At 57.1% G+C, this 27,727-nt stretch overlaps 1 protein-coding gene across 2 annotated transcripts; it reads right to left on the bottom strand.

The window, feature by feature from the left end:
- Positions 1 to 1,822: 1,822 nt before the first annotated feature.
- CDK18 (cyclin dependent kinase 18) lies at positions 1,823 to 27,727 on the bottom strand. 2 transcript variants are annotated; one of them, XM_004282445.4, is made up of 16 exons: positions 27,480 to 27,727; positions 10,778 to 10,928; positions 10,450 to 10,589; positions 9,761 to 9,886; positions 8,883 to 8,939; positions 7,930 to 8,044; positions 7,638 to 7,732; positions 7,350 to 7,412; positions 6,752 to 6,875; positions 6,514 to 6,634; positions 5,436 to 5,533; positions 5,104 to 5,209; positions 4,932 to 4,974; positions 4,190 to 4,280; positions 3,786 to 3,863; positions 1,823 to 3,105 (listed from the first exon to the last, which is right to left on the bottom strand). In XM_004282445.4, exons 2-16 carry the CDS (start codon positions 10,899 to 10,901, stop codon positions 3,071 to 3,073), a joined length of 1,416 nt encoding a protein of 471 aa, XP_004282493.1. In that variant the 5' UTR covers positions 10,902 to 10,928; positions 27,480 to 27,727; the 3' UTR covers positions 1,823 to 3,070. The 2 variants fall into 2 exon arrangements, with proteins under 2 accessions (XP_004282493.1, XP_049563466.1); XM_049707509.1 differs by lacking the exons at positions 10,450 to 10,589; positions 27,480 to 27,727 and having other exon boundaries at positions 10,778 to 10,913.

The following is a 27,727-nucleotide window of genomic DNA, read 5'->3' as shown; positions in this document are numbered from 1 at the left end:
GTGCCCTGTGTGGCGGCAGTCTGGCCACCGGAGAGCCCGACGGCAACCCTCGAAGCCCTTCTGCCCCCGCAGCTCATAACTAGTTACTCCGCCCCTCCAGCTTCCTTCTCCAGAAACATCATTTTTCCTTGAGCACTAACTACATACAAGGGCTGGTAGGAGCCTGTCCAGCTGAACACCCCCAAGCTTTCTAGGGCAGAAGCTCAGAGTGCCTTAATGTCTCCACAGAGACCTCCAAAGTCCCCCCACCCAAGTGAGCCTCCCTGGGGGAGGGGGCTCTTAAAGGGGCAGAAGCCTCTGTAAACTGGTGGGCGCTGCTGTCTATGATACAACGGTGGTCTCTGGTGTCAAGAGGCACTCCAGCAAAGCAGCGTCTGCTCTGGGGCCTTCCCTGCTGTGTGTTTCTCTGGCTCCTGGGGTTCTGCCTGGTCTGCACCTCCCCTCCTCACTCCTTCTCCTCTTTGAAGACCATGGGCTGGAGTGGCAGACAGACCTGGGATTCTAATTTGCTACATGACCCCAGGCAAGTCCTCTAACCCCTGAGAATCTTACTGTCCTCAACTGCAAAGTGGGGAGAAAGGGGCTTGTTGTGAGGATTCAATGAGAGGCATAGTGCCTGGCACACAGTAGGGAGCTTAGCAAACCTTAGGTCTTGGCTAGCCTCCTCCCACGTTCAACTAAAAGGCCGGACTCAGATGCCCACCAATGTGTCTCCTGGCCCCTGCCCTTACTGTCCTCCAGTTTAGCGACTGGCTGCCTTTAAGAGGTGAGGAGGTCTAGGCTGGCAGAATCCATGCTGAGAATCACTCTTTACTTCCATGATCTTGGGGGACATCACCCAACCTCTCAGCACGAGCCTCCTCAAGTGTGCCGGCAAACTGGAAGGTTCTTACGGCCAGACATAAGGCCACTGGTCAGGTAAGGCCAGGAGGTTTGGGGCCTGACATTCTCAGGGTGGTCTTGGGGAGAACAAACCTGGACACTGAAATGGAAAATGGAGCAGGATGCGGAGAACTCTGGGAGATGTGTGTGAAAGGAGGTATGGTCAGACCCAAGGTAAGAGGCCATCTGGGCAGCGGGAAGGGGAGTCAGGTCTGTGCAGTTACTGCTGGGCCAGAGTTATAGGGAGGTTTGTATCCTAGTTCTGCTGCCCTGGCCTTGACCATCCCCCATGTCAACCCTCTCTTGAACTTTCCTCCTTGCCCCCCTAAGTCAGAGAGCCACTTGGTTGGGGGAGCACAGGGTCAGCGACAGTAGCCAGAACCCCAGACCCTGCCCCAGGACTCCTGGCTGGCCCCACCCCTCAGGCACCAACTTGGGCCACGGCTGGGACCCCGAGCACAGGGTCCCAGGCCTCTTCTGCTCCCACCCCAGGTCACCCAGAGCTGACATCCAGCTGTGAATGCAGCAGCATCCGGAATACAGCAGGGAGGGTGCAGGGCACCATGCCCGTAGCCCAGGGTGGGTTCAGGGACACACACAAACCGAACTCTCTCTCCACTTCACGTACACATACAAGCAAGCCCCACTTGCACTCAGAAGGCCCGGAGGGGGCCTGCTGTCCTCCATCTTCGGCATCAATCTGTCAGAACCAGCTTTTCAGCATGAGACCGCTCACTCCTTTCTGTACAACATGAATTAAATATATTATCTGTCTTTGCGCTGAGTCACAGGACATTCACAGTACAGTGGGGGAGGAGGGGAGGGACTTGTGGGGAAGCCAAGACCCTCCAGGGCTGCTCCTCAGGCTGAGGGGGGTGCGCCGGGGACCTGGCCTCCCGTTGGCCTCGCCATCCGAGATTCAGCCAAGTGCTGAGGAGACTTTGGGAACAGGACAGGTGTGCTCCACAGGGGTGGGGGCGGGGCCTTCTCGCGGGGCCACGGCCCTAACACTCCCAGTCCCCTGGGGCCTGGGGCTCAGGGCTCGGGATCAAAGCCTATCCCGTCCTGTCCCACCTTCCTGTACCTCAGACTGCGGTGCTGATCCTTTCTCTGGTGACCGCCCTCTGGGGAGGCCAGAGGCATGGGGAGGCTGGTACCCAGATAGGGTGGAGCAAGGACAGAGCCACGGGGGCCGGGAAGGAGGGGACGAGGGAGGCTGTGCCAGCCCCAGGGAGCTGGCGGCAGCGTCAGGGTGACCCTGCATATCTGGGGACCGTCCTCGGGACCCTGGCCCGGGGCTGGCTTACCAGCGCTCAGGAATGATAAGCGGGAACCACTCTCGGGAAAGGGTGGGGAGGTAGCAGCTTGGGTCAGAGCTCCAAGGGCAGTGCGTGCTCTACCACCTGCCGATTTAAGGCAATCCCATTCGGACTGGGGAGGCGGGCAGGCCCGGCTGAGCTGGCAGGAGTGCAGCTGGCAGGACCAGGCCACCACTGGACTCAACTGGGCGTCCAGCAGCATACGGGGCCTCTGACGAGGAGTGGGGAATGGGAGCAAGTGGGGGATGATGAGAAGAGGGGGTGGGGCTACAACTCCCTCTGTTGCTCTGGGGACACCCGCCCCTCAGGTGGGGGTGGGCTTTGGCACACATGTTGGCACCCAGGATTCCAGAGTCCCAGACAATGTGCCATGTTGCTTCCTGCTCTCAAGGGGGGGAAAAGGGGAAAGACGTGTGGGCTCCAAGGGCCTGAAAGGGACTCGACCAAACTGGTGAGGCAGGCAGGTAGCCCGGGTGGGGAGGCATGGTGGTGCCCATGTTCAAGGCATAGCACTCTGCCCGGCCTCTAGATTCTTCTGTCCATGTGGGTTCCATGCTGGTGTCTGAGCACTTTAGGGTGGGAAAGTGTCTGAGATCGCTCCCTGTCCCCTCACCTCCTTCCAGGGATGCAGCTCATGCCCAGCCCCAGGGAAGGTGATGGAGGGGTTGGTGTCCAGGCCAAGGCCACTGGGGAGGCATGTGGGAAGAAGGGAGAGGAAACAGCCGTGGCCAGCAGGGCTGCCGAGAGGTCTTCTGGACCGGCCGTTAGCCCTCACTCCTCAGTCCTCCGAGGCCACACGGGCCCCATCCTGCCGCAATTGTGCTCAGTGTGACCTCTCGTCCCTTGGGCCACAGGAGGGTGGGCACAGCTCAGAAGATGCTCTGCCGCCGGCTCTTCCCTCGCCCTGGAGAATGGAAGGAAAGATGTGCGACTGCAGGGAGAAGGCTGGGCCGAAGGTCACCTGAGATCAGGAGGGACGGGCATCCTCCAGAGCTACTCTGATAGAACCATCAAGAGCATGTGCTTGGGAGCTGGTCAGCCCTGGGTTAAAATCCCATCCCTGCTACTTACTAGCTATGTGAAATTGCACCTTAGCCTCCCAGAGCCTCAGTCTCACTGCCTGTGAAATGGGGAGCATTAACTAATAGTACCAATTTCAAGGGGTATTTTAGGATTAAATGAGATACTGTATAGAAAGCACTTATCATGTCTGAGGCCATCAGCTAGTCTAGAAACAAAGTATAGTTCTCCCAGGATGGAGGCCAGGAGCTCAGAATTTGCAGAGAGAATGAACCAGGAAAAACGTGCACCTTCCTCAGGGCTACTGTCAGAGACAGCATTCTGTCTAGGGTGGGGGTTGAGGAGGGAAACGCAGGAGGAGGAAGCCTGGCAAGGAGATAGGGAAACCAGTCCCTTCCCTGCTCCCCATGGGCCCCCGGAAGACAGGCCAATGTCAGGGAGGCCACGCTGATTCCCACGGCAGGAGGGGCTGCTGGGCCCTATCTCTGTTCCTCAAGAGGGTGGAGCCGCCTGTCCTGGCCTCCTCTAATAAGAGGAGGAGGTGGGGGAGGCATGAGCCCCTACCTGGCTGCTGAAAGGCCAGGCCCCGGTAGCCTGGGTCCTTCTGGAGCTGGATCTCCTTCAGGGAGAAGATGGAAGCAGCTGGGGTGAGAGAGGGAAAAGGCCAGGAGAGAGCTGAGTAGAGCTGGCCCTGCTCCTGCAGCCTAAGGCCCCCACACCCATCAAGCACCCCCTTAGTTAGGACTGGCCCAGGAGCACCTAACTGGGCCTTTCGGGCAGCACCTTGGATCCACAGGGTTTCCTCCCCTCGTTGCAAACGAAAACCCAAGGAGGGGCAGCCAGGCTGCTCAGCTAGACCCAGGGCCTCTGGCCTCTTCGTTCCGGCTCCTCCACTCACACCAGCTGCTCCCTTTCTCTGGTTCTGGGGTGGCCCTGACCCCTTCCCCCAACCTCCCCTACACACTCACTGTCTTCGAGCTGGTGCACACGCTCCCCCAGAGACCGGAAGTAGGGGTGCCTCAGGGCCGCCTCTGCTGACACGCGACTCTTGGACTCGTACTGAAAAGCAGAGGGTGGGGGACTGCAAGGACCCCTCTGGGCAATGCTAGTCCCATGCTAAGTTATATGATGAAGAAGGGAAGGGCCAGAGTCTAACCTGAGAAGCCCCTGGGGTCAGCTGCCCACTCAAGCCAAGGCAGTCTCAGAACTCAGGGTCTCACATCTCCAGCCACCAGGAGAAAACCAGAAGGGGGGCTTTCAGAGAATGACCTCCTCTTGGGATGGAAATACAGATGCTGAAGCATCTAAGATCACAACTTTAATAGTAATATTAACATGTAGTGCTAACAACTACCCTTTATCGTGTGCTTATTCAAGATAGGCACCATTTAAGTGCATTCCACAACCTCAATGTATCCTCAAGACCATCTTACAAAATGTGAATGACTCATTCTACTTTGCAGTTGAGGAAACTGAGGCACAGAAAAGCTCTGTAACTTGCCCACAGCTACACAGCTAGGGTCTGAATTGGGGTTTGAGTTGGGAGTGCACCCACTCTTAAGTCTGTGGAAGCCAGCACTCCCCTTGGGCCCAGCGGGTGGAGGGTACGTGGGCAACGCCAGCACGCAGGTGGGACGGAGGGCTGGGCTGGGATCTTGGGGCTTCAGCTCGCTGACTGCCTGGCCCTGGTCGGCGTGGGAGCACACTCACCAGGAGGAGGCCGGTCAGGAGGTTGATGCCATCAGTGTCCAACCTGTGGGAGGAAGGAGCTGGCACAAGTCTGGTCTATGGGGGTGGGGTGGGACGGGTGGGGCTCACAGCCACCTCCGGGAGGGACAGCCAGGCCCACAGGCAGAGAGGAGGAGTGGGGAGGAAGGGCTACCTGGGAGCATGACTGATGAGCGGCTGGGGCAGGTACTGGGGGAAGTTGTACGCTCGGAACTCGGACAGGGCCATCACACCAGGCCACGTCTCTTCCGTGGGGGTCCCTGGGGAGATGAGAAGGGGGGGCGAGGGGTGAGAGGCCAGGACCGAGAGCGACTTGGAGGGGTGCAAGGTAGGAGGTGGGGTCATAGAATGACTGAGTCCACCGGGGGCCCCCCCGCCCTGTAGAGATCCGGTGGGAGCTGCTCTTCCCAGTCCGGATATGCGCCCGGGCTGGACAGAGTTCCGGCTCCCCCTAGTGGTGAGAGGGAGGAGCGGCAGGACACTGACCGAGGAGTCGGAAGATGAGGTGCAGCTCCTCCTTAACCGTGGAGCCGGGGAAGAGGGGCCTCCCTGTGGCCATCTCGTAATGGATGCAGCCCACGCCCCTGCAGGGAGCAATGGGCAGGGGCGGCGTTAGGCTGGACCTCCTTGCACCCGCGCTTCCTAGCGCTGCTCCACCACGATGCCCTGCCACGGTGACTCAAATGGGTCATGGCACCGGGGTGGGTGGCCCAGAGCTGCAGAGGCTCCTAGCACAGCACAGCCACCCACTACAGCCTCCCTCTGGGGGCTTCTCAGGGCTCTAGGACGCTTTGATCTCTCCCCTTTCACTCTGTAGGATTTGGGTCTGCATAGCCAGCACCCATGAGGCAGCTCTTCAAGCAGTGTTGTCTCCAACTTCCCATCATGTGCCCCTCTGGAAGAGAGAAGTCCACAAATCCACTCTCCAAGGAAACCCCTGGTGTAGGGCACAGCAGCCATGCATCAGAAAACTGTGTTTTACCTTTAAAGTTCGGCAATCTTTTCCTTCTACACTGAATCATATGTGTGTTAATTTTAAGGAAAAAAGTATCCCTTCTAAATTTTTCAGTAGAACTGATGCTTGGGTAAGATTCATCATATTTACTGTGGGCGCCCTCCTGTGCCCTCTGGTAACCCCCTATGTACCCCTGGGCGAATATTTCAGAAGCACAGCCTAGGAGGGTCTATTTAGAGCCAGGGAAACCCCAATGTAGCTCTGACTTAACTTTATTTTTTGTTTAAATGCATCTTTTATTTATTTTCCCCCTAAACTTGCTTCTCTTTATTTTTCGGCCACGCAATGTCGCATGTGGGGTCTTAGTCTGCCCACCAGGGATCGAACCCGCATCCCCTGCATTGGAAGCACAGAGTCTTAACCACTGGACCACCAGGGAAGCCCTCAATTCTTTAACATCCAGTTCAGCAGGATGCCACATGGCTTTTATTCAAAAGAGATTAGACAGTCCTTCGCAGAGGCCTTTGGGGCAGCAAAAGCGAGTCGCAGGTGCGGAAGCCCCTGCCCCACGCCCCCAACCCCACGCCCAGTCCCACAGCGCTTGCTTACCACATATCGATGGGGGTGGAGTACTCCGTGGACCCCAGCAGCACGTCGGGGGGCCTGTACCACAGGGTCACCACCTCATTGGAGTAGGTCTTCGTGGGCACTGACTTGGCCCGGGCCAGTCCTAGGGACAGACCCGTCACTGAACCGCCCCCCCACCCCCGACAGTGCCCACATCCTGAGGAGACTGTGTCAGCTTCCTCCACTACCCCGCCCCAGCCCCGTGGGCTCTGGCCCTCACCGAAGTCGGCCAGCTTCAGCTCCCCTCTCTCGTTGATGAGCAGGTTCTGGGGTTTCAGGTCCCGGTGCAGGATCTTGCGTCGGTGGCAGTAGGCAAGGCCCCGGAGCAGCTGGAACATGAAAATCTGGGGGAGGGAAAAGCAAGGAAGCAGTGCAAGGTGGGAGCACGTCCCATGGAGGGGAGGGGGGAAGGGAGGAACCCTGCGCCTCTTCCCCGTGGCTGGGACGGGGATGGGGACAAGACTGGGTGGAGGTGAGGTACTTGGAGAGCTACCTGGTTCTCCTGCCCGCGTGGAAGCCACATCCTGGGCCCCAACCACCCCAGGGAATGCCATCCAGAGGGCAGGGCACCAGGTGTACAGAGGAGGCAGGAGGGCGGGGGAGGAGAGAGTACCCCAGCCGGGGAGCTGAGAGATGCCACACTGGGCCAGGCAGCCTGCCTGTGTGGGGTCCTACGCACACAGAAGAGCTCATTCATCCCTCTGAATTTCCCCGAAGCCTCTCTTCATCCTGGCAGGTAACTCACGCTCCCGTCTGACAGAGAGGGAACCTGATGCTCAGCGTGAGAGCGGGAAGGTCCATGCCATGGAGGCTCTCACCTTGACGTTGTGCATGCTCATGAGGTTTCCACAGTGGTCCAGATACTGCTTCAGGTCACTGTCCTGGAACACAGGCCTGGCTCAGCCCTCGCCCTGACCTGACGCCTGGCCAGGCGCCCTTCCCTGGGCAGGGCCCAAGCCGAGGAGTGGGACAGGTCCCTGGCTCCGAGCTGCCCCTAAGCCTGGGCCCTTGGGCCATTCCTGAATGGGAGCATCTGAGAACCTGATTCCAGAACAAGGCCTGGGCCACCCCCACCCTCTCCCCCCCACACCCCTACCCCAACTCACCAGGTACTCAAACACCAGAGTGAGGGAGCGCTCCGTGTGGATGAGGTCATGCAGGGTCACAATATTGGCATGTTTCAGGTTCCTCAGCAAAGACACTATGGGGAGACAGGCCTGCCTGTGTCCCTTAGGCCCCACATGCCCCTCTATGCCCCTCATACCCTCTCCTCCTGGGACCAGCCTCAGGAGTCCCCATTCCAGCAATGGCTCTTGGCCCCCAGGCTGCCACCAGGGCTCAGGCCAGGAACCCCTCCTCCCAGGAGCCCCAAGACTACAGGGCCCTAGGATGCTGTACCCTCTCGGATGGCAGTGCAGGGCGCGCCTTCTTCATGTTCCAGCCGGATCTCCTTCAGGGCCACAAGGTTCTCTGTCAGTTTGCTGCGCCCTTTGAAGACCGTGGCATAGGTTCCCTGGGAACAAGAACCCCAGCAGCCCAGCCACATTCAGGCCCCGCTCTCCTCTGTCCAACGTCTTCCTCTTTGTGCCTCTGCTTGGGCCGTGACTTTGGCAGGACCGCCCTTCCCTACCCCCCCCCCCCACCCCTTCACTGAAATTCTGTTTCTTCCAAAGCCCACTTCTCTGTGAAGCTGTCCCTAACTCCTTCCTGCTCAGAAGGAACTGTCTTTCCTATAAGCCCCCAGCAGGCAAGGTGTCCCTCTATTATAACACCAGTTTTGTTCTTCCTTATGTTCTGTTGATGTTTACGTGTAGGTCTCCTCTGGGTTCCTGGAAGGAAAGGGCCACATCCTCCTCCTCTCTGTAAACCACGGCCCACCCCCCCGCCTGGAACACAAAGCCCAGCACAGTGTTTACGGAAATAGCTAATAATTACACGGCGCAAAAGCTTACAGTGACCTACTCGGGCCTCACAACACCCTACGAGGTAGAACAATTAGGATCTCCATCTGACAGAGGAAGAAACCAAGGGCACAGAGGGAGGTCACATAGCTCACACCAGGCCACAGAGCTGGTAAATGGAGGAGTTGGGATTTGATCCCAGACAAGAAATATTAGCAGGAAAAAAAAGACTGGATTCTGCCCCAGAGCCCATCAGCCACCCCATCCTCATGCCCTCCTCCAGGACCTGGGCCCACCTTAACACCTGCCAAAGGCTGGGCCAGACTGCATGGCAAAATCTGTGGGAGAGGGGTAGTGGGACCACAGACTGGGGAAGGCTGGGGAAGACCCTGTTCCTCCTCCTAGCCATCCCGCCCGGCGGCCTGGAGAAAACCCAACCCAGCCTCTTACCTCCCCCAGTTTGTCCAGTTTCACGTATGTTTCCAGTTTCCCAAAGCCGATATCTGACTGAGAGGGAGAGACATAAGGTCCTGTGAGCTTGAAGGTCCCAGCAGTCCCACATAGAGTACACCTCCTCACCCCCAGCCTCCAGGTGGAAAGGGAATGAGACCCCCAGGGGGTCTGAGGCTAGCAGGGTGAGGGCAGCCCCAAATCCTCCCTCTCCACTTCTCTCTGTCCCTGTGATAAAGGAGGGAGGCCTTGGAAGTGTGAGTTTCTTTCTCCCGTGGCAGTGATGGGTGCAGAGCCCAGGGTTGTAGTCCTGGGATCGCCACAGGCCTTTATCACCTGTCTGTCTCCATCCTGCTCAGAAGCCCCTCAAGGGCAGGAACTGTGCCTTTTTCTCCACTGTACCTTGGGGGTCCAGTTCAGAACCCGCCTCTCTCGTCAGCACACTTGCTCCAGCTCAGTAGTACCCAACCCTTAACAATACGGACTCCTGGGCCCCACCACCCAGAGTTTGATTCTGTAGGTATCTGGACTGGGGACCAGAATCTGTGTTTTGTAAGATACTCCCAGGCAAATCTGATAGGCAGCCAAGACTTGGAAACACAGGCCAGCTGGTTTATTGACCTCACGCCAGTGAAGACTCTGGAACCCAGAGGGGGCTTGGAGCTCAGCTCCAGCACTGGTGGGACTCAACTAGGGAATGGAGGTTGACCAAGAGGACCCGCTGTGGGAATCCTCTCGGCCAGAAGGTGGCGCCAGAGGCCCAGAAACCTCCCCAGAAACTGCTGCAGGCCTCAGCCGGGACAGGCAAAACCAGGACTGATGTCTTGCAGGGGAGAGGGTGTTCCACCCAGGCGACCTCTGACCCTCTTGGGACTCACCAGGGAGGCACGGCGGGACATTCGGGTGAGCGGTTTGGGCAGGTCTGGGCTCTCCAGCTGCAGCTTCTGGAGGAATTCCTGGGGCAGACGGATGTCCATGGGCAGAGAGAGCCTCTTACTGATGTCCTGCAGTGGCCAGGATGAGACAGGGGCGCCAGTGTTTGCTCCAGGGTAGCCAGGGCTGTGGGACCCTCGCCTCTGGCCCTGGGCCTGGCTTTCCCTGTGAACAACCCCAGCAGGACTGAACCATGGGCTGTGAGGCTTCAAAGATGTGCTGAGACATATATGAACATCCAGGGGTTGCTGTGTGACCTTAGGAGGTGCCTTCCCCTCTCTGGACCAGAGTCACCATCTGTAGAATGAGATTCCTGCAGACACTGCGATTCTGTAAGCACATTTTTCATACACTTGGGCACATGTATGTGGGTCATAAGACCAACAGTCAAATTGTCTCACCCTTGCTATGTACCAGGAATGTTCAGAGCACGTGGCATATATTCTCATTTAATCTTCTCGATGACCATTTTAACACAAGGAGACTGTGGTACACAGAGGTTGCGTAGCCTGCTCAAGGTCACAGAGCTAATCAATGGCAGAGCCGGGATTTGAACCCATGAAGTCTGGCTCCAAGGCAACCACCTTCCTGGGCATACATCTGTGGATGTGTCGTAGAGCCTGGAGCCCCTCACCTCCATGGAGAAGCGGCGCTGGTTCTGCCGCCGGTACTGCATGCCAGGGGACAGCTGCCCGGGGTCCTCCCCTCTGTCTGCGGGGGAGAAGGTGCTGGACTCTGGCTGGGGGTCTCTGCCCAGAGGATGGAGCTGCAGGCCTGAGAGGGAGAGACATCAGCCACCCTCCCTGCCTCTGCCCCGGCATGGGGGTGGGGAGGAGACTTCACTCTGCCCTTCCCCGAGCAAGGCCAGCCGTGCTGTGTGTCACGGTGTGTCAGGGAGGGTGGGGAGGGGCGGGGGGGATGCCGGGTGGGGAGGGGTGGGGGAAGGGCCCCAGATCCCTCACCCTCATTGTGCCGGCTGTGGAGCTGGTTGAACTGCTCTGTGAACTCGACCAAGGACTCCTCGATGGTCTCGGTGCGGGGCACTGACAGGGAGAAGCGGCGCTTAAAGTTCTTCATTTTGTTCATGATCAGCAGGCAGCAGGCCGCAGGGTCCTGGGACAGACGTGAGAAGAGCAGGTGAGAACACGGCAATGTCGACACCAGCTTCCCATCAAGCTCTGTCACCCCGCACTCAGGGGCCAGGGTTGCAGCTTCCTAACCCTCTTCCTCCTTGGGAATCTCATCCCCCCAGGATTCCCTGTCCCTGGGGAGATATTCACAGGGAATAAGAAGCACAGCAAAGTACTGCTCATAACAGCAGCTGGATGTGCCAACAGGATCCTGAAGGCCTCCCCAGGGCCAGATGGTAACCTTTCAGCTGCTGGAGGTCTAGAGAGTTCTGGAAGGAGGCCAGGGGTGGCAGGGAAGACACCAGAACCGGGTGGCCCTAGGGCCAGCAGCTCTTTACCAACTTGCACGGAAGAGGCTGAACATGTCAACAGCCAGTAAGCCTTACTGATTGATGCCCATAAGCTGAACATAGCTTAGCCTACACCCTTGTAACGCAGTCTGGTCCCAACCCCATTTCATCCTAATATTGACACCTGGGAGTCCCTCTCTGGCTTGTCCTGGGTCCCCAGGAGACAGGAAAAGAGAGGAAAGGGACAAGCTGAGGCCTCTTGATCCCAGCCCCACTGTAGCTGAGGGAGAAGGAGGCAGAGTAGAAATGAGCTGGCCCAGCCCCATTCCCTCCTGCTGAAATACGGGAGGTCAGGAGCAGTTGAATGTCTCAAGGGAAAGACAGAAATTTACCGGAAACAGACAGGGCCCCCAGGGAGGAGAGGCTGAACACTGCTGGCCCCTCCCACACCAGAACCGCAGCAGGCAGGGTGCCTACTGCAGAGAACATGATGCAGGAGAGGGGTGGGCTGCTCTGCTCACCCCAGGGCCCCCTCCCCAGCGAGAAGAGGTTCCCTCCCTGCGGCTCCTCTTGCCCCGAGTGAGGGGACACCCGCTGGCCTCCCAATGAGACTTGTGCAACTGCTTCTTCCCATAGACCCTCCCTTCTCTGTTCTGCCCTGAAAACTCAGAGTGGGGCTGTCACGCTTTCCCTTCCCTTTCCCCCCTTCCCCTCCCCTCCCCTCCATGGTTTCATAAGCTCCCAGTGTGGCCACCCCCTCATTTCTACTCTGCCTCCTTCTCCCTCAGCTACAGTGGGGCTGGGATCAAGAGGCCTCACGAGGGCCCCCACCCACGCCTGCCGTGAAGCCATCAGGGCTAGCCCTGTGATGGGAGGGGGCCACCCTGCACCAAGCATAGCCCATTTCCAGAGGATGCTCTCAGCACTGTCACCGGCCAGTAACCAGTTGCCAAGGCGACCAGGCCCCTCCTGAATCCTGGTTTAAGGGATTATGGGTCAGTAGCATGTTTACTTTGCTTAAGGATCACATCCTTCTGTACTCAGCCAGCCTGGAAAGGGTCCTTTCCCTGGCTACCCCCAAATGCAGCTAAGTTGTGGCCCTCCAGCTCCTCTGAGCCCAGAGACTGGGTATGGCCAGGCACTCCTTCCTCAGGCCGGCACCCCTCAGAGTACAGGCGTTGGGTCTGCACTGCCAGCCGAGCCTGTCTCTGTCAGTGGGCCGTGAAGTCTCCCTCCGTCCGGCTCAACAAATGAAGTACCAAGCATTACACTAGGCACTGGGGTTAGTGGTGAGTCAAGCCTGGTCCCTCTTCTCAAGGAACCTGGGGGCTGTGAGGCCTCCTTTGATGAGAAGGTAGCTGAAAGGTCTTCTTCTTCCAGCTTCCTTGCAAAGCCCACCAGCCTGGAACTTTCTTACTTCTCCATCTCCAAGCTCATTCCTGCCAGCCAACCTCAGCCACTCCTCCTGGCTCTGTGCGATGTCCGGGCCTGTCGTCTGCAGGATTCTCATGGACAGGAAGCTCCCACAGGCTGCCACCCACCTCACTCTTGTGTGCAGCCAGCCGGGGATGGGGGGGCATAAGGGGGGCTTCATGACAGTGGCAGCGTGTAGGCTCCAGTGACAGGAGGGCCTCGACACGCCCTGCCTGCTGATATTTCCCACACGACAGGAGTGGAGATGTCCCCATTGTCCAGATGAACTGCTTACAAGTTGGCTGAACACGAGCATCAGCAGGGAGTACTGGGAAGCATTCAGATTCCTGGGCTTCGCCCTCAGATTCCAGAACTGAGGCTCTGAGGATGATGCCTGGGAAAATGCATTTTTAAAAATCATCCCCCATCCCACAAGTTGCATGGGGTGGCCAAAACCAAACACACAAATGAAAAAAAAAAACCCACGCCCAGTGATCGGAACACTAGAGCCATGGTTGGGAAGCATCTGAGGTCTAGGTAAGGGATGGTAATCTGCCCAGGTTTCCAGATTGCACTCATGTGCTGAGATGAGGAATCCTCGAAGCTGCGGAGGCACAGGAAGGTGGAGGAATGCTGAGTGGAGCAGAAGACCCACCAGAAGGGGAGACAATGTCTGCCCTGCACAAACCGATGCCCCAAGCTCAGTCATGTGCATCCTAGGGGGTGGGGCGACTGGGCACTTGGCTCCCTGAGGTCTGGACTCTGCCAAGAGGGGCCAGTCACGCCCTCTTCTAAACACAGGCCTCCCCACAAAGCCATCTGGGATTTATGGGATGGCACATAGGGTTTGCGGCTCAGGAATCCACCAGTAGCGGCCATATATCTCACGCCCTTGCATTTGCCTGTAGGGGAGGGAGAGGGGAGCTCATCAAAAGCCTTCTGGGAGGGAGGCCCCCAATCTCTACAAGACAAAGGAGAAGCAGCCTGAACTGCACCTGCCCTCCTTCTTAGCAGCAAGGAGACACCAGTGGGACCAGCAAGCATGTGGACGGTGAAACTGGGGACGGCTCACTTGAGCGGGAATGGGGGACCAAGCAACGCGGACGATGGGAACCAGCTGCTCTGCACCCGGCCTGAGAAGAGACCGAGAGGAAGTGGCTGTCACTGTAGCAGGAGCAATGGCGGTCAGATGTAGGGATGGGCTTCCTGATGGTGGCAGGGGAGCAGGCGGCAAGGGTGGTGACCACGCAGAGAGTGGACGCTGCTCTCGGACGGGGACAATCGGGGCCTTGAACCCGGCAGGGTCCGGGTGTGACAGGGCAGGCTGGGCAGTGAATGGTGTGTTGTTCCCTACCTCAGGACACAAGATGCCTCTGTGACTTCTTTCTTGGGAGAGTCAGTTCCTCAGATTTGAGGGTCAGGGGGGAAGGGTGACAGGAAAAAGGCCTGTTACCTTCGTGCCGTCTGCCCCTCACCCCCATCTGGGGACAGAAGGGCTCAGTGTGACCCGGCCTGAAGCCAGCCCAGGGCTGGGCACAGTGTGGCCTTTGTCCCCAGGGCCAGGGAGCCATCTGGGGCTGTCCCCGTGCAACTGGTGCCAGGGGAAGAGGGAGACGGGCGCCCAAGGACGCTGGCCTGGCCGGGTGGGATGGGGGGATGCTGAAGGAGAAGTCCCCCTCAGGAGCTGCAGGGGTGGGCAGGCAGACCCCCAACCAGGCCTTCCCTCCTGCCCAGGTGAGTCCATAGAGTTCTCGGCCTACCTCCCATCACCTCCTCCTGGGCACACACCAGCCAGCCCAGCAATTCCTGCTGGTGCCAGAGAAGCAGGTAGCTCAGGAGGAAGGAGGAGCCAGACCGAGAGGAAACTGACACTTGCCCCGAGGCCACCGTGCGCCCTGCAAGAAAGGGCTGGACTCCTGGAGTGTTAGCAGGAACGGGCACTCACAGAGCCACCATTCTAATCCTCCCTGCCTCGCCTGTGGAGGACAACGCGGCTCCCAGAGGGGAACTGACTTGCTCAAAATCATGCAGCAATTTCCTAACTGTCGCCAAGTACACAGACTCAAGTGACCACATTGCTCCTTTCTTCTCCTAACTGGAACTCTCCCACCCTGCCCCTCCCTGCGGCCTAGGCTGTAAGCGCGGTTTTCTACCTTCCAGGTCTCCTCCACCGCCACCCTGAATTAAAGTCAGACAACCCCAGCTTCCAATCCCGTGCCACCACTAGCAGGCTGATGACGGCGATTCAGTGACACCATCGCTCGTAGCTTTTCATTCAACAATTATTTATTGAACATCTACTATGTGTCAGGCACTGTTGTTGACCCTGAGAATCCACTTGTGAACAAAACAGACATTAATCCTGCCCTCATTAATCCTGACACTCTAAAAGGGGTGGGGAGAGGCAACAAAGAAAATAAGTAAATAAAATATATGGTATGTTAGATGGTGACAAGCGCAACAGAGAAAAATAAAACAGGAAAGAGGGATGGGGTGTGAGAGGTGGGATGTTGCAGTTTTAAATAGGGTGTTCAGGAAGTCTTCCCTGAGAAGGTGACATCTTCTGGGAAAAATTCTGAGTAGGCACCGGGGAGGGAGCTAGTCATACAGAATCTGGGGGAAGCATGTCAGCAAGGGAACGGTAGGTGCAAAGGTCCTGAGGCAGAAGTGAGTTTGGTACGGTCTGGGAACAGCAGTGTGGCTGGAGAAGAGAGCTGATCATGTTGGGGCCCCTCGGGATTTGGGAGGGTTTGCGGGGATGAGTGATTTGATCCCATTTAGGTTTTAATTGGCTCCCTCTGGCTGCAGCAGGGAGCTCGGTCAGGAGGTGATGGCTGGGGGAAGCGTAGAGCAGTGGAGGTGGGGAGAAGTGGCTGGATTCTGGGTATATTTTGAAAGTGGAGCCAGAGGGATTTGCGGACAGATTGTATATGGTGTGTGAGAAAGGAGTCAAGCAGGACTCTGAAGGGTTTGGCCTGAGCAACTGGAAGGATGGGTGGCCATAGTGGGGATGAGGGATGCTAGGACTGGAGGTCTGGGTTTTAGGCATGTGTTTCATGTCCAGTGGATGTCTGAGTGGGGATGCTGAGCGAGCTGACACAAGGAAGACACCCAGAAAATGTTAGCTCTCTTTTCTCCTTTTCTTTTTCTCTCGACTTCCTGCACAGATGTAAAAATGTACCAGAAAAGAGGCCCATATAAAGCTCACCAAACACATCCCTCACAGACGTTCTTAGAGCCCATAAGGCACTTTGAAGCCTTGGGATGCAAGAGGACCAGGGAACAGGGAACATGGTTGGCAATCAGCAGGCCTGAGCCACCAGATGGAGACGGAAAGGCCAGGTAGGAGGGGTCCCCCCAATTATTGATGCAACTCGGCAGGGCCACGCCGGGCAGGGGACCTGGGCCTCCTAGCTGATTGCTCTTATCCACGGGGCAGGCCAGGCCGGCCCACGGGCCCATCATCCAGGTAGTGCAGAGGTGGCCTGCCGCTCCCCACCCCCTGGACGACCTCTGCCGGGCCCCAGAACTAACACCTGCCTCTAGGCTGGGACACCTGGGCGACCCAGACCGGGAGACCACGGAGGCAGAAAAGGAGATTGACAGAGCATCCAGGGAAGCTGGCCCCCAGCCTCCCTCTCACAGAAGTTTGGCTGCAGACTGGTGCAGAGGGAGGAGGGCAGCTTCACCTCCTAACCTCCAGGGAGCCAGGCTCTGAGATTCCTCAGGGAACCCTTATGAGAAGCCCCTTTGCCTTCCTCCTGAATAAAGTCCCATTCACAAGCCTGCAACCCAAGGTCCTTCAAGACCTGCCCCCCCGTTCCTCTCGGGCTCTGCTCTCCCCACTCCCCAACACAGCATGCAGTTCAGGTCCTGGGTCTTCAGAAGCTTCCCAGAGCCCCTAGGACTGCAGGGAGCCCATCTGATGGGCACACTCCATGCAAGTGCGTCATCCACGGGACCACAGTGAGGCCTTTCCTCGTGCCTCCCTCACCAGGGGTGCTTTGATTCCAGTGCCTAATGCTGGCCACACACAGCAGGCCCGGCTGGCTGTGTCACCAGCACACGGAGCACCTACTGCATTCCAGGCACATGTCAGATACTTTTCCAAGTCCCTCTTTTGGCTGTGCTTTCTTTTCTTTTAGCGCTCAGTCTCTGTGAGTTCAGGGACAGGGGAGGAAGGATGTAACTTCCAACTGCCCACTTTCTGAAGCCTAGAGGGTCTGACCCTTGGTCCCAAAGGCTGACCACCAGCTAGGATCCTTATGACATTCTCTGCTGCCCATTTCCTGCCCCCACCTCAGCCACTCAGCCACTCTGGGCCTTTGGGCAGGTTTCAAAACAACTAGAGGCCACAGCTGACCAAGTCTGCAGACGTCATGAGCTGAGACTTCAGAGCCACTCCCTCCTTGCAGGAGAAGTGTGCCTGCAGGGAGCCGGCAGATACCATCTCTTCCTTCATCTTCTAGCTGACCCTGCTTTGCACAGCTTGAGGCTTTAGTTTCCCTAGTTTGCGACAAACCTCAGGAGAAGCCAGTCACCACATGACTGGCTGGAGCTGAGAGGCAGTGGCAGAAGCAGAAGCAGAAGCCCTGGAGCCCTCATCACTCACCTCATTCCGCGAGCTCTTGCCTGGATGAGAGAGGCTGTCAGCCTGGGGCCTTCTGAGTGGTCAGAATCAAGGGGACAGACAGGCCTGTGGTCACTCTGCCAGCGAACAGATGCTCTGGACACAGGGACAGAGCTCAGAGAAGATTCTCACAGCCCCTGTTGGAATGCGGGAAGCAGGCGGGGAAGGCCTTCCAGGAGCAGGCAGGACTAACCTGCGAGAAGCCGGTGAGGAGGCGAAGCGTCTGGGGCTCAGGGTGGCCCCTGCCCTGGACAAATGCACCACTAGCCTCCACGGCGTCCTACCTGATGCAAAAGTCCCGCAGTGAGGGCCACGTGCTGCCCAGCCCTGCTCTCCAAAATCCTCTGCAGTGTGGAGTCATGGCAGAAGTCCCAGCTCTCCCACCTACTAGCACTATGACCTGGGAAGACACCCATGCCTTAGTTTCCTTTTCTGCTAAATGGGGATAATGCCTAATCTCCTATCCAATTGCCACTGGCTGCGAGACCTAACTTTCTCAGTTGCCTTCTGATGATGTCACTTCCCTATTTTAAATCCTTCAATATTAACACCACCCTCAGGAAAAAGTCCAAACTCCAGTGGCCAGAAGACTAGGCCTCCTGTGTTTTGACCCCTGTCTCCTCCTTGTCTCAGATCTCACCCCTCCCTGGGGGGTCCAGCTTTATGAAATGTACTTGGCGTTCTCAGGGTAAACCACACTCACGGCCCACATGAACCTTCACTCGGCATGGGATGCCCTTCCTCGTTTTTCCCTAGGTAAAAACCACTGCCAAGCTCAACTCAAGTGTTGCTTCCCCTGGGAAGCCACACGCGGCCACCCCTCCTCCCTCGAGGTAAGATGAGATGCTTCCAGAGCGGCCTGTGCACATTCGTAACTAGATGGTGATGTCTTCATGGCAAGAGCATGGTCTCAGGCAGCTCTGCTTCCCCAGCGCCTCACGGTGGAAGGAACCTACCAGGTGCTCAGCCAGTGTTTGTGGAACGAATGAACACATGGCTGAATTAGACCGCAGCCAGTGCACTGTAATGACTCGTTCAAGCCTCTTTCCTCTACAGACATTTAAACATTAGGGCCATTGAAGACAAAGACCTTCTGGCACCTTGAACCTCCAGAACACTCTGTCTGTCTGTCTGCAGACCCTTCCACTCTCAGGCAGGCCAGGGACCTGTTTCTATGTTTATCTTCTCCTTGTCAGGCCAGCCCCACTCTCAGCAGGTGGGACTTGAGCCCACCGGGATGGCCTGGTCCTGCCCTCTTTCTGGGCACACTAGAGCAAGCCCGGGGGTCCGTCAACCAGCCCTGGACTCTCTGGGACATCTTTCCTCCTCGGTTCTCCTGGCTCTCAGTGGGAACTGGAACCCAGGGACCTGTGGGCCAGGGACAAGGGGAAAGCCAGCAAAGTGTTCCCATCTTCAAGGCTCCAGTCAGGCATGACCTCTTCCTGGACGCCTTCTACGATGCCACTCATGTCCTCTCGAGCCTGAAACCCTGCTGGCCCAGCCAGGTGGGGGCCCCTCATCTGTGCTCCCACGGCATTCTGGACGTCCCCAAGTAGCACCCTTGGCTCCCTGTACTGTAAATGCTTGCTTGTCTGTTTCCCTAGTTTGCCTGCGGGCTTGTTAAGGGCAAAAACTGGGTCTGACTCATCATTACACCCCCATGTGCCTGACATGGGGCCTGGCACCAAGCAAACCCTCAAATGATCAGTGAGCAAATCTATAAAAGCTGAAAATTCCTGGTTCTGGGAGCTGTTTGGAGGTAAGAGGGCTGCCAGGAGACTGTCAGTTGCCCACTGGACTCCAAGCCTCATCTGTAGCCTAGCCCTCCTCCTCCAGCCAACTCTTCCCCATGGTAGTGGGGGGAGCGTGGGCTGGGGCAGAGGGGGCAGCTTCCTGCCCAGCAGCAACTCCCCCAGTGAGGTCTGTGGAGGTCTCAGGGTTGGCAGGTGCCACAGCACAGTGAGGGATGGACAGGGGATGGAAACGATCCTAAAGAGAGGTACCAACTGAACACGCACCGAGCTGGGGCCTCCAGGGCTTGTGGAGAGGGGCTTGGCAGACCTTGGGGCCCTCCTCATGGGCTCCCATCCCCTAGGGGCAGATTTCCAGGGCCTCACAGGTCAGGTGCACTACCCAGGCTCAGACCTTGGCCTCGACCCCTACAGATGACCCCTCCTGAGCCCCCTGCCCCATTGGTGTGGGCCCCACATCAGCCCCGCTGATACTCCGTTCTTTTTGGCTTCCTGAGGCTCAAGGAATGAAGCCACATATATCATCTTCTGGTATTTTCTTTTTAGCCTTTTCTGGAGACCCAGCTAAGGCTGGCCTGTAATCTTTGTGGAGGCTCTGGATTTCTAAGTTATATGATGGGACAAGGTGCCCTTCTGTCAGCTCTGGTCCTGGCCGTGCATAACATCCCAGACCAGAGGCTGGAGCAAGGAGCCAGCGCAGGCAAGATCTCTGTCTCCCATGTCTGCTTCCAGACCAGGCCTGCCTCACCTCCCAGACAGAGAAGACCCTTTTCCACTCCTCTTAGCAGCATCCATGAAAGACCCTCAAGGAAGGTCCCTCACCTACTGCCCAGTGTTTTTAAAATTCCAGAGTCTGGAACCTCTTCTTAGGTCTTTCTTCCTAAATCCCAATGGAAGCAGCTCACAACCGTTTCCTCTCTGTTTGCTTAAGGACAGATGCTGATGCCCGCCATCCTCTATACAATCAGTAGGGGGAGAAGTAAAGAGCGTCCAGGTCACCTCTCCTTCAGCCTTCCCTTGTCCAGACTGAAGAACCTGTCATGGGATCGTTGTTAACATCTCTTTGGTTTTCTCGCCATGCCCAACTTTAGCAACAGAACGGCAGGGGCCTTCAAGCTCTGGCATCCCGGGGGACTGCTCAGTCACATGACAGGGAGGGCAGGAGGGGAGGGTTTCCCAGCACCTCCAGACCACATTTCTATTTATACTGCACTCCCAGGCCTCCACCGCCACCAGTTTGGCCCAACAACGCCAGGCCCACATTCTGAAGGACCCTGGCCAACATTCTCCATCCTTTAGGGCAAGCGGGCTTCCTCACACTCAGCATGGCTGCCCTCTCACCAGGCTGGGCCCAGGTGGCCACCTCGGCCTGGACCACCTCCCTGCTCCTCTCTGTCTCCAAGGCCCCCTCTGGGATGCCTCTGAACATCCTGCAGTTGCTCACCTGTTCTTTAAACGTCCCATCAGCAGCACCCACCGCCCAGAGCTCGGGGGTGGCGCTGGTTTCTCCTAGACCCTCTCTCACTTCACAAGTATCCACTCAACCAGGCACTGTCCCAGGCCCTTGGCTTGTCTTCCCCTCCCCCAGCCTTCTGGTTCTCCTGCTTCTTTCTCCCTCCCTTCTCTGGTGGACTTACTTCCTCTACCTGTCCCTGAATGTCAGTGTTCCTGAGAGTTCCCTCTTTGGCCCTTTGTTCCTCCCCATCTACACTCATCCTGGTGACCTCACGCTCTCCTGCGGTGGAAACCACCACCCATGTGCTGATGACTCCCAGATCCACAGCTCTGGCCCCACCAAGCCCCTGAGCCTCACACACACAGGCCCAACTGCCTGCTGGGCATTTCGGTCTAGATCTTCCCCTAGGGTCTGAGATCCTAGAATTACCCCACTGGGCCTAGGACAGTCCCCGAGACAGCAGATAGTTTGAGATGTGTATTTATTGTTTTGTTTTTGTTTTGTTTTTGTGGTACGCGGGCCTCTCACTGTTGTGGCCTCTCCCGTTGGGGAGCACAGGCTCCAGACGCGCAGGCTCAGCGGCCATGGCTCACGGGCCCAGCCGCTCCGCGGCATGCAGGATCTTCCCGGACCGGGGCACGAACCCGCGTCCCCTGCATCGGCAGGCGGACTCTCAACCACTGCACCACCAGGGAAGCCCTGAGATGTGTATTTAAATGAAAAGGGCATTTGTGTACAACTTATAAAAGCTGTATGTGTGCTAGATATACATGTGTCATACATGCGCACTATATAAATATATGTAAATACACTGTATATAATCCAGAAGGATATAAATATATATATGTGTGTGTGTGTATATATACCGCCCCCACATACACACATATATATATTCCAGAAGGATCTAAGTTAAATGCTAACAGTGGTTATATAATAGGGTGGCAGAATTATGGGTGATTTTAATACCTTCTTTTTGCTTATCTGCATCTTCTAATATTTCCATAATGAACATTCACTGCTAATGTTAAAAGAAGAAGTAACGGGGCTTCCCTGGTGGCGCAGTGGTTGGGAGCCCGCCTGCCAATGCAGGGGATGCGGGTTCGTGCCCCGGTCTGGGAGGATCCCGCATGCCACGGAACGGCTGGGCCCGTGAGCCATGGCCACTGAGCCTGCGCGTCCGGAGCCTGTGCTCCACAATGGGAGAGGCCACAGCAGTGAGAGGCCCGCATACCACAAAAAAAAAAAAAAAAAAGAAGAAGTAACGCTTCTTTTTAAATGAAAAAAGGTATTTTTAGGTAGATTCCAGAACTATTTAGTGCAAACCTTGGGAGAACTATGGTTTTCTTGAGCAGGGTCGGCAAACTTTTCTGTAAAAGGCCAGACTGTCAGTATTTTAGGCTTTGTGGCCATATGGTCTCTGCCATTACACAGCTCTATCCCCATAAGGGACCCACAGACAAGATGTACATGAATGTGTGGCTGTGTTCCAGTAAACCTTCACTGTGGACACGAAACTTCACATTTTATGTAATTTTCAAGTGTCACAAAATATTACTTTCAACTTTTGAATTTTTCCCAACTACTTAAAACTATAAAAATCATTCTTAGCTCACGGGTCGAGTAATATAGGCTGGATTTGGCCAAGAGCCACGGTTCGCCAAGCCTTGCCCTTGGGCATCAGTGCCTGGATGGCGTTTGAATCCGGCACCCACTCCTTTGGGAAGTACTTATTTTCCTCTTATCTGACAAGGAGGAGGTCTTCCAGGCCTTTCTCATCCACTGAAGCTGTGGCAAGGACCAGCTGCCCTGGCCTCAGCTGGGGGAAGGCCCTGTGCTGCAGAGTTTGGGGGATCAGAGGCAGAGTCCCTCCTGGGGTCTCCGAGCACAGCTCACCTTGCCAGCAGGATTGGCAAAAGCTGGAACCACAAACCAGCCATCCTGGACGGAGCTCTAGAAATCCCCTAGTCTGTGTCCTTGTTTTTCGGGTGAAGAACGGAAGACTCAGAAAGGGGAGCGAGCTGCCCAAGGCCACTGGGTTGATGGGGCAGAGCCGAGACTAGAACTGAGGGCTCGTGACTTTGAGTTCCATGCCCTTTCTGCTCCCCCAGGGTTGGAAAGGATGGCAAGGACCTGGCCGGAGACGGCATTCTCCGCACCGGGCACCATTATCAGGGAAATCAGCAGCCCACTGGAGGGCTGCCTTGCACAGGGAAGGAGCCAGGCAGGTCTGGCGTCAGCCCAGAATGTGGCACCCAGCCCAGCCGTGGCAAGGGGTGCTGCCAGCTGGGCTCCGTGCCAGGAACAGGGAGGGGCTCAGGGCCCCCTTTCCTGGCCTCAGCCTATGCCCTGCTAGCAGAGGGGGTCTAGAGACCCAGCACCGCTGATGTCACGAGTGTGATGCCCTCCAGTGCAGGACCTACCACCTACCTGCTTCCAGGCACTGGATCCTGCCAGGATGTGGGGAAGGACAGACACGTCCCCTCCTGGGCCTGGTCACCCAGCAAGAATCTCCTTTGCTGGGTGGCTAGGGCCAGAGGAGAGAAGGAGCCCCAGTTCCTGAGGGGATCCCCAAAGGCAGGAAAGGGGAGGCTCCTTTAGGGGAGCAAGGTGTGAGGACAAAAATCATTCTGGAACTTTGCCAGAGCTTCCCACAATAATGATAAAATGGAGAGGGCGCTCAGGGTAAGGGAGGGAAGAAATGCTTTAAGAACAGAGTTTCCTGCCCAACTGAGGGCCTGAGCCCTGGTTTCTACAGGGATCAAGGAGAGGCCAGGGTCCTGGGAGCTGCCAAATGTGGCCACTAAATCCATCCGCCGCCACCCTGGATAATGGCGCCAGGCAGGGCAAAACTCAAGGAATATCGTGGGCATTATCTCATTGGAATCTCACAACCATATGAGGTAATACTATTACTCTCTCCATTTTCTAAATGAGGAAACTGAAACTTGGGTGAGCAAGTTCCTCCACCTAAGGCAACCACTTACTGAGCGACAGCGGCAGGATCTGCACTGACCCTGGAGTCCATACACTGCCCCCACCCACGGTGAGCAGGAGACACACACTCCACACACAAAAATGATGAATGAGGGGCTTCCCTGGTGGCGCAGTAGTTGAGAGTCCGCCTGCCGATGCAGGGGACATGGGTTCGCGCCCCGGTCTGGGAGGATCCCGCGTGCCGCGGAGCGGCTGGGCCCGTGAGCCATGGCCGCTGAGCCTGCGCGTCCGGAGCCTGTGCTCCGCAACGGGAGAGGCCACAGCGGTGAGAGGCCTGCGTACCGCAAAAAAAAAAAACAAAAAAAAAAACCTTGATGAACGCACCAGCTGGCCATTGTCGGGTCATGCTGTCTATACTGATCCCTCTATTTCCAGGGAAGACTTTATTTAATGTTTGAAGGGTGGGGTGGGAGCACAGGGTAAAACCATTATCCAGAGTTCCAAGAAAGTGGGTCTCACCACTGTCCCTTCAAAAGTTTGGGCCAATGTCTCCAAGACCAGGGTGTCCTGTCTCACCAGGGTAATTCATGCTGTCAGGAAGCCTCAAGACCCTTTTCAGTTCAAAGGCAATTCTCACACCCGCCTCCTCATTGCTCCTCCTCTGCAGACAGAACCGTGGAGATTTCAGGAACAGATGCGCTCTCCTTCAGACAGGAGGTCTGGCTGAGATGCGCCTACAGCTTTCCCTCTTCCTGATCTGCTGCTGCGCCACTGGCCAGCTCCTGCCAGGCCCAGCCACTGGCTCTGTCATGATCCTGGGTCCCAGACCCTCTGCCTGAGCTGCCAGGAGTCCAGCCTCAGAGCTGGGTTCCGTGTGTGCGCACACATGCGCTGTGGGGACCAGGACAAGACCTCGGTTTGCTCCCACCCCCTGGAGATGGGAAAATGCCTACTCAGCAGCTAATGCCAGGAGGGCGAAGGGTCCAGGGTGGACGGGGGAAGAGGAATGTGACTCACACCCAACAGGGTGAAGCTAATCAGGTGAGTCTGGATCCAGGCCAGCCACTCCCTCCTGGACAACAGAGCAGAACAGGGACTGCAATTAATTAAGTACTGGGGGAGGGTCTTCTTACCCCAGGGAAAGGAGGCCCTGCCAGAGGCCCTCAGAGAAGGGAGCTGTTGGGTTTCCAGGTCCCAGTGCCTACCTCACTCATCCTAGAAACTGGGATAGAGGGTAAGGTACAGTCCCACAGCACAGACTCCTGGTCCTCTCCTGGCAGGTTCTCATCCAATTGGTATCCCACCCCACCCGCCATTCTCTTACACAGAGCCCTCTTCCCCAACCTGGAGGAACAGGAAAGATACTCTCTAAGGGCCCGGCCTGATGGGATTAAGAAAACCTGCCTCCGTCTCTACTGAAAGCCAGGCACAGTGTGATAACTAGGAATTCCCTTCCAAATAACAAATACAGCTACCGGTTATTTAGCATTTGCCGTGTGCCAATGCATTACTTCATTTAATTCACGCAACAAACCTCCTTATTATGATCCCCATTTCACAGATGAGGAAACTGAGGCTGGGAGAAGCTCAAGAGTTTGCTGGGGAGAGAGAAGTCACACAGCTGGTATTGATACTTGCAGGAGCTGGGCTGGCCCTCTCCTTTAGGCCTCAAACTCAGGGAAGGAAAGAAGAAATCCACGGAGGGATGGATGGAGATGCTGGACAAAAGTTCAAAACAGGGTGAGCCCAGAAAGTAGAGGCACAGCTGGAGTAGGAGCTGGGAGAAGCCAAGCGAGGCTCTTCCTACAGTATGGGGCTTGTCTGCGTGGGCACAGGAAGGCCAGCTTGGCAGAGGACAGTCTGGGTCTGTCGAGAAAACAAATGCAGCCATAAAGGCAGCTTCATCTCCTCAAGGCCCGATGGGAAGGCTTCCAAGGCAGGCAGCTCGACCAGTCCCATGAGATCTTAGACCAAAAACCCACTTGCTCCTCAGACCAGGTACCCTCTCTCCTGCGATCCATGGAGAAGCTGGGTTCTGCCTGGCACAGGATAAGGGGGAGCCTCCTTACTCACAGCACCAGCCCCATCCTTGCTTCTCCAAGGACTGCTATAGAATCAGACAACTCCAGAGTAGGCTGGCATCTCCCTTGACGGGGCAGGAACTAAGAGCCGGGGGCTTGAGGTCAGATGAAGTGGGCTGGATCCCACCTTTGTGGATTTCGGGAAGGTTGGTATCTCAGAGTCTTTGTTTCCTCACCATAAAATGAAGATGATAATACCTACTTCATAAAGCTGTGTGGCACACTACTTGGCACCCAATCAATAATAAATGCCCGGTCAAAAATAAAATCAAAAAATGGTAGCCACTGAGGCATTCAGAAATCAGATGCAACTTACTGAAGTCTACTCTGGCTCCGGAAACCCCAGTAAGTTTGGGAAGAATGAAGGCTCCTGGTGGGGCGTGGGCAGCCAGCGGGGAGAGTCCCAGTGGGCAATGAGGTTGCAGGGCTGGGGGGAGGTCAGCCTCACAGGCTCATCAGCTGCACAGGAGGTTGACTGGGGCAGGGTAACCCGAGACAGTAGCTCTGCTGTAGCAAGGTGACCCTCTCTCCAGAACACCTTCAAGATGCAGACCCAAACCCAGGAGCCAGTGTTGCCTGGGACCATCTTCACCTTCCCCCAACCCTAAGCGAGGTGGTCCCAGCCCCCTGGCCAAGGCAGAGGAAAGGTAGGGGATCTCTGAGGACATTTCTGTCAGCCAGACATTCCAGGCATCCTCGTCCTCGAGGATTCTATTCCCTCAGTCCAGTGTCCGGGAATGTGCTGTGTGCCCATGCCCAGTGGAAAACGTCACACGAACATGCCGAATCTCACCGGGCGCTGACACAGGAGGGGCAGGCTGGTGGTGTCAGTGAGTCACAGGGCCCAGGACACAGTTGGGGAACTGCTGAGGGCTGGGCTGGGGGTGGGGCTGAGGCTCTGGGAAGCTGACCCCCACTCCTCACAGCCCCAACTCTCCCACCCTTGCTGTCGGGAAGGGGCTCAGAGAGAATGAGAAAGAGGTCACTGGTACCTAGCAGGGTGTTGACCCCAAGCACAGAAGATCAGTTACTGTCTCAACAACCGGACTCCCACCACAAGGCCTGCAGACAGCTCCAGAAACCCCCCACCCCTAACAGGGAGAGAACAGAGGCCTCCAGCAAGGCGGACCTCAGATTTCTGATTCCTGATCATCTCCCCTGAGACAGAAGAATCCTCAAGCCACATCTCCCAACAGGCCACCCACCCTTTCCCACCGCTGCGTTAACCCTTTGCCCGCTGCTTTTAGGTGGGGAGGTGGTACTGCCCCTTTGGGCTCCCGGGTGGGCAGGGAGAGAAGAGGCGCAGTAAACCCCAGAGGCCCCCACTCAGCCCTCCACACACCCCTCAGCGCTGGAACCTGCAGGGCTTCACGTGTCCTGTCCTTCCACCTTCACTCCAGGGCCCTGGCCTCCCACCCAGCCACAGCCTGCCTCTCTGGAAAGTTCACCGGAGCCCAGCAAGGCCTTCAAGGCGGGATATGGTCCCACACTGGCGGATTCTCCCGTTACCGGAGACTCCTGACGCTTGCCCTTCCCACAAGGAAGGGAACTGAGAAAGCGCCTGGTTCCCGATGGGGTGGAAAACTTTGCTTCCTAGGAGCCTGGGGGCCAAAGTGAGTACCGGCGGAGACTCCCGGGAGTGGGGGGGTGGGGTGGGGTGGGCGGAGGATCTGAGAAGGCAAAACAGTCCTCCCTCCTAAGCACCTGGAACCGGGGACTGGCCTTTGCAGGGCATCGCCCACCCCCTAACAGTCTTGTCCACTCGCCTCGTGATCTCGGACCTCTCCAATGTCGCTCCGGTATTTCCCTCCAACCTCTCTCCCCAGGGCAAAAGCAGAACGGCGCCTTTAAGAGCCGCTCCGCTTACCTTTGCTTCGTTCACCCGGCGCCGCGGTGCCCCCTCCTCCGACCTCCCCTTCCTCCCCCGGCACGCCGCCCGCTCAGCCGGCCGGACACAGCGCGCCGCCCGCGGGACTCACCGCGCGTGTCCTGGGGTCCGCGGCGCGCCAGCTCCAGCCCGCGACGGCCGGGGTGCGGCGGGTCTGGGCGTCGTGCCCTGCGCCCTGCTGGGGTCCCTGCCCGGGCTCGGGGCGGCTTCCCCAGCTCCGGAAAGGTGAGCGGCTCCCCAGAGAAGCTGCAACCTGAGCTAGAAGAGGAGGAGGAGGAGGGAGAAGGGGAGGGGAAGGGAAGGGGTGGAGGAAGGTGGGGAAGAGGAGGGAGGGGGAGG

The sequence above is a fragment of the Orcinus orca genome, chromosome 1 (genome assembly GCF_937001465.1).
Source record: "Orcinus orca chromosome 1, mOrcOrc1.1, whole genome shotgun sequence".
NCBI lineage: Eukaryota > Metazoa > Chordata > Mammalia > Artiodactyla > Delphinidae > Orcinus > Orcinus orca.
This window is presented reverse-complemented; position numbering and strand designations above follow the sequence as displayed.